We start from the raw sequence: 5,639 nt of genomic DNA, 5'->3' as shown, positions 1-5,639 counted from the left end.
GGAGGGCCCTCGGAAATAAAAGTATATTGTACCATAAATGTTGATAGGCATCGCAAAAAGTTTTCGGCCAGGGCCCCCCTGACCTCAAGGGCCCCTGGGCACTGGCCCCACTGGCCCGGTCAGTAATCCAGCCATGCGCTTCACCAGTAATTTGTATTTTTCCTCTGAATCGGCTTTCAAATCCAATTTTCGTGCTTGTGCCAGAAAAAAAAAACTCACTGCTGAAATAAAAAATCAACCAATTAGAATATTTTACACCGTTCTTTCCAAAAACCGAGAAAGGACCTCCCCCCAGACCTTCTGTTTATCTGTCGCATTACCCTTGCCTTTTACATTAAGAGAGCTTTTTATTATGGATTGGCAGTTTAATCAACCAATCATATTATCGAATTAGAATCATGGGGTTAGGGTTAAATTAAATCCATTTATCTTCCCTAACTACAGCAGCTCTGTGTTTGGTCTGCAGCTGACATTGTTAACACTAAAGTGGTACAAATGTCATGAGTCTATATTTACACTACATGATCTCTCCTCTCATCTATATGTCACTAAGATCCTGTTTGAAGACATCTGACCTGAAGACACAGTTCTTCCCCATCATACATCAGTGACTTAGTTTCATTAACAGCAGGGCAGCAGCTCAGCAATCACTGTGATACCTGTTAGTCTAAATCTAATGAAGGACTTGTGCTGTGTGTGTAACAACTGACAGCCCAAAGTCACTATAGATACTCCTGCCTTTACAACCATGGCAGTTTGTAGTGATCTATCACAAACATTTACTGAACGTTTACCGAGAATGACAAAGTGTGTCCTTGTCTAATAAATATCAGCCTTGATTTTCAGATCAGCCATGATTTTAAGATCAGTCATTTGTCAGTTTGTGATGGTAGTGGTGAAATGACTCTCTCTAAAACCAAGAAAAACAGCAATCAGTGACACGTCCACCTTACGGCATGTGAGAAGCTGCTCCACTGAAGACACAATGGTAAATGTGTCTAAATCAAACTCTAAACAGGACAGCACAGAAACAAGCAGTGGAGCCCTAATGTGAACCACTGATTCACTGTACTGGAAAACACCAGACATCAACACCACCGCATGAAGGTCACTTTAGTCACTCAGTGTAAGATGCACATGAAGGGTTTCAGTCCAGGGAATCAATCACTGATGGCGCAGTATTTTTATTTGCACAGTAGATGGCAAAGTAGAGCTGGATTACAGTTTTTTGCAGATGCTAAGACACAATTTCTGAAACTATTTCTCTGTTGTTGAAACTTAACACACAGCAGCCAATGCTACATACACAACTGGCAAAACATCACACACTTTTGGAAAAAGCAAACATTTCAACCAAAACTCTTGCAACAACCATATTTTTACATCCAAACACTATACAAAAATATCAGATAATTAGCCTTTCATATATGTGACTACACACTGAAGTGACAAATGGAAAAACCTACAACCATGTGTGTTCAGTTTGTAGTCTGCTGTGAAGGTCTGTTGGAGGTCTCACATATACATGAATATTCACAAATATTGAGGTTATTTCTGCATATTCAGTACATTTACACCATAAAGTAAAATGCAATTACAAGGGGAAGATTTTTTTTGGTTTTGCATGAACACTACACCAACACATGCTGTATATATTGTAAACACATGGACAACAAAAACAACATCAACAAAAAAAGGAAAAACAAAAATACAAAATAACCTCAAGCTTCTTCAGTAATGTCACGGTGAGGACCCCGGCCCCTCCCTTTTGGGCGTGTGTTTACGTTGTCCACGTGTAATCGTCTGCGTCTGTGGATCTTCGTGGTTGTGGTTATGTCTTGTGATAATCCGTCTCACCTGTGGCTCGTCTCGTAATCACGTGGGGTTAATGTGGTTTGTCTATTTAATGTGCGCTCGCGCAGTGTCTTGTGCTCGTCGTTGTTAAGCGTCTACACGTCTGAAGTGTGTTCTATGTTCTACGTGCGCTGACTGCGCTATTGTTTGTTGTTAAAATAAACGTGACCATGCGTTTACGCAAGGATCTGTGCCTCGTCCTTCGCACTGCACCACGCGTCACAGGTTCTGACACCTTTTATCTAAACTACAGGGAGAGTCTCCTGCTTTATTCAAGACTAGACTGATAACATTTCATGCAGCAGTAATGTTTATAAGTTGAGATCAATGAATGCGTCATGATGTCAATGTGTAAACTATCGTTTCCTCTGTAACAGAACAAAAACATCTCTAATTTGACCATACACAAGACACAGGTGCTAACGTTATTTTATGGACGTATATTGGGAAGAATTATCCCATCATGATAAGGGAAAGAAATGGGAGCAAGTATTTAAGGGATCAAGCATTTACAACACAGTATATACCATCATATCATCAGGTGTAAGTAAATTTCAGAAAATATAAATCACGCTTTCATACACAAGAGTACAAGATTAATTAATGTAGTACTGAACGTTGGATAATAATTATTGTAGCAGTAGTTTTCAGATAGTTTCTACTGTATGCTAAAGTGAACTTCTTTAATTGTATTTTATTATTAACTTAGACTTCATGACTTAACATTGATGCCATTTGTACTGCATACTTGGTGGAGACTCTTATTTAGGTGATGTTCACTGTGCCGTACTCTACTTCCTTCTCTTGTATGAGAGGCTTTGGCCATTGGACAGTGGAGTAGACAGGCACTTCCTGTGTGGGGGAGCATGTAAAATGAACGCTGGCATAGTGACAGTTGTACTGATCATCTGAGGATGCTGTCTGTGTGGGGTCAGAGGTCATGTACAGGAGCTGAGTCTTGCTGAAAGAGAGAGAGAGAGAGAGAGAGAGAGAGAGAGAGAGAGAGAGAGAGAGAGAGAGAGAGAGAGAACATAATATGTGTTTGTTGGAAGTAACAGAGAAGTAACTTAAAGTTCTAATTTTGGTTACACTGTCCACTGTGACATCAGACCAATTAATAAAAACTGCAGTGATGTAGAACTGGACTGAAGACTCCTCTGCTGACTCATTTAAACTCACGTTTGCACTGGTCTGATCCCTCCTGCTGCTGACAGCTCGCCTCCTGCTGGAGAACCACAATAATAACATCACTAGCTTCAGACTCTCTCTCTCTCTCACACACACATGTACGCTTTGGACATATCTGCCATACTGTAATGATGAGAGTGAAGACTCTCTGGACGGGGCAGTAAGCAGCCTACAGTGTCTTCAGCTTCTTACCTCATCCACAGACACACAGCAGTGAGAGTCAGAAACAAACCCACAGAGACTCCAGAAGCTGTGTATGTCCCAGCTGGGCTACCTGCATCAGGGAGGAGAGGACAGCATGTTAGAAAGTCACAGACATGGGGAAATCACAGATGTCATGATGTAGGATATCATCAAACGGACACTGGTGTCAGGTCCTGCACTCCCCAGCCTCGCCACCAGAGGTCCGACTCCCCGGAGTTTTAAACAGATCAGCTGTTTGTAATCAGGAGTGATGGACAGGCTATGTAAACCTGCCCAGCCCCTATTGCCATTCCTCCAGTGTTTGCTTACCGAGAGTTTACCCCTGTTTTCTGTCTCCAGTGTATGATCTCTGTTCTCTACGTTGCCTTTGCCTGGCCCTTCTGCTACCTGTTCTGTTGTGGATTTTTGGATTTTGACCCCTATCTGTGTATTCGACTACGTTCTCTGGATTGTCCTATATTTTTATTAAAACCTGCAGATGGATCCAAATCAGCCTCATGAGTCTGTGACGTTACAACTGGAAAGTTATATTACATTCTTGAATCTCCATGTGGGCAACAGGGCAGTGAATCCAACACAGACCATGTGTTACTATGTCTGTGACATAATGTGATTTCATTTTATTTAACTGTACCTGATGCGAATAGCCATTCTGTCGAATTAGATGATCCAAACGTATTCTTCACCACACAGTAGAAACGTCCACTTGATCCTGTAGCTAAAGTTATATTGGTCCCATTTCCAAACAACATTACATCACTTCCTGTCTTCTTGTACCAGGAGTAATTGCTGATGGGGTTGGAGTCAGTGTAGCACAACAATGTCACTGAGTCACCAGACACATGGTCAGTAACAGACGGGACTCTGGGAGGGTCTGAACAAGATATTCAACATGTCATTTAACTTATTACATTTAACACACAGGAGGGTCGCACAATGCAAACTGCACATACATAACACATCCAGTAGGACGGTGGTGGAGTTGTGCTGTCCTAGCTGGTTGTGAGCGGTGCAGTAGTAGAGTCCACTGTGCTGGGAGCTGATGTTAGTGATGCTGTAATTCTGGCCTGTTCCCAGCAGTGTGTCTGCAGCTGCTCTCTGCTTAAACCAGGAGTAGGTGAGAACAGGAGGGTTTGCATCACTGCTGCAGGTCAGAATCACTGAATCTCCCTCCACTCTCTCTCCAGAGGGAACCATCACTGCTCTGGTGTTTCTAGGAGGATCTGAACACAAACACATTAACATTAAAACTACACTCTCATTACAAACTCTAAATAATTAACACACATCTTTAATGTGTAACTCGAGCCACAGCTGTAAGGTCAAGGAGAAGACAGGATGCCGAGACCCAAATACTTCTCTGAACGTCTTTATTGATGAGTGATAGCGTGTACGATTAAATCTGATCAAGACTAACATCAAGACACAGGTTTATATACACAAATCACAATTAGGGACAAGTGTAACACATAACTAACAAGACAAGGAACAGGTGACATGAATGAGAGGCAATGACACACATACACACATCACCCACGGAAGTACATATAAGGACATAACTGGACTAAACTACATGTAGACACGCCCACAAGGGAGGAGTCCAGGGCTGTAACGTGACAATATCCTTCATCATCAACCACAACCGTATTACCAATAGAGAGTAAAGATGTTTCACAGCTTAAATACATTCAGAAAATTCATGAATAAAATCTCTGCAACACCATTTTATTGTTGATACTGGTTAAAACACCAGTTCTGTGGTCATTTCTAAGTTCTATTTATTATGAGGTTTTAAATTCTCCTGATAAGTGGATATCTGTCTATTTCAGAGGGATTCACTCTGCACCAGTGTCTTTTCTACATACAGGTTGTTTGATAAGCACCATGATATTTACAACATCCATTTGGACAGTTTAAAACTAATAATAATTTTGTAACAGTGTAAGCAGAAATACATTTTTACAATGGACATGTGCCACTAAATGGTGCTGAATCCAGTGTGAGTTAGTATCGATTGCCTCCAAACTTAAAGTAGCTGGATATAATGTGTGATATATTTTTCTAACCCCTTTATAAGATAGTAGATTTTGTGAGCTGTGCATGCATTTAAATATATGAACAGTACATACATACTGTTACACTTTAAATCATACTGAATAGGATCTTTAGAGCTGAACATAAAACAGTGTGGGAACTTTGGTGCAGACAAGCATGTGTGAGGTGGGACTGTGGATTCAGGATCACATGGGCTGTGTGTACACATTCTTAGCACCTCACAAGAGTGCACTGGTTGGAAGAGTAATATAAAATAACTAAGTAATCATTAAGTGTTAATCAGTAACTGAAATGGCAAAATATCTTCTTCTTCTTCTTATAATCATCATCATCATCAT

At 40.9% G+C, this 5,639-nt stretch overlaps 1 protein-coding gene across 1 annotated transcript in view; it reads right to left on the bottom strand.

The window, feature by feature from the left end:
* Positions 1-1,151: 1,151 nt before the first annotated feature.
* LOC143524113 (B-cell receptor CD22-like) overlaps positions 1,152-5,639 on the bottom strand; it is a 210,241-nt gene continuing 205,753 nt past the window's right edge. The window contains exons 8-12 of the mRNA XM_077018258.1: positions 4,200-4,469; positions 3,881-4,120; positions 3,235-3,316; positions 3,034-3,076; positions 1,152-2,815 (exon numbers count right to left, since the gene is read on the bottom strand). Coding sequence (XP_076874373.1) covers positions 2,786-2,815; positions 3,034-3,076; positions 3,235-3,316; positions 3,881-4,120; positions 4,200-4,469 — 665 coding nt within the window. The 3' untranslated portion in view covers positions 1,152-2,785. The remainder of the gene's footprint in view (positions 2,816-3,033; positions 3,077-3,234; positions 3,317-3,880; positions 4,121-4,199; positions 4,470-5,639) is intronic.

The sequence above is a fragment of the Brachyhypopomus gauderio genome, chromosome 1, assembly GCF_052324685.1.
Source record: "Brachyhypopomus gauderio isolate BG-103 chromosome 1, BGAUD_0.2, whole genome shotgun sequence".
In the NCBI taxonomy this organism is placed as follows: Eukaryota; Metazoa; Chordata; class Actinopteri; order Gymnotiformes; family Hypopomidae; genus Brachyhypopomus; species Brachyhypopomus gauderio.
The sequence above is the reverse complement of the archived record's forward strand: the minus strand, read 5'-3'. Positions and strand labels throughout refer to the sequence as shown.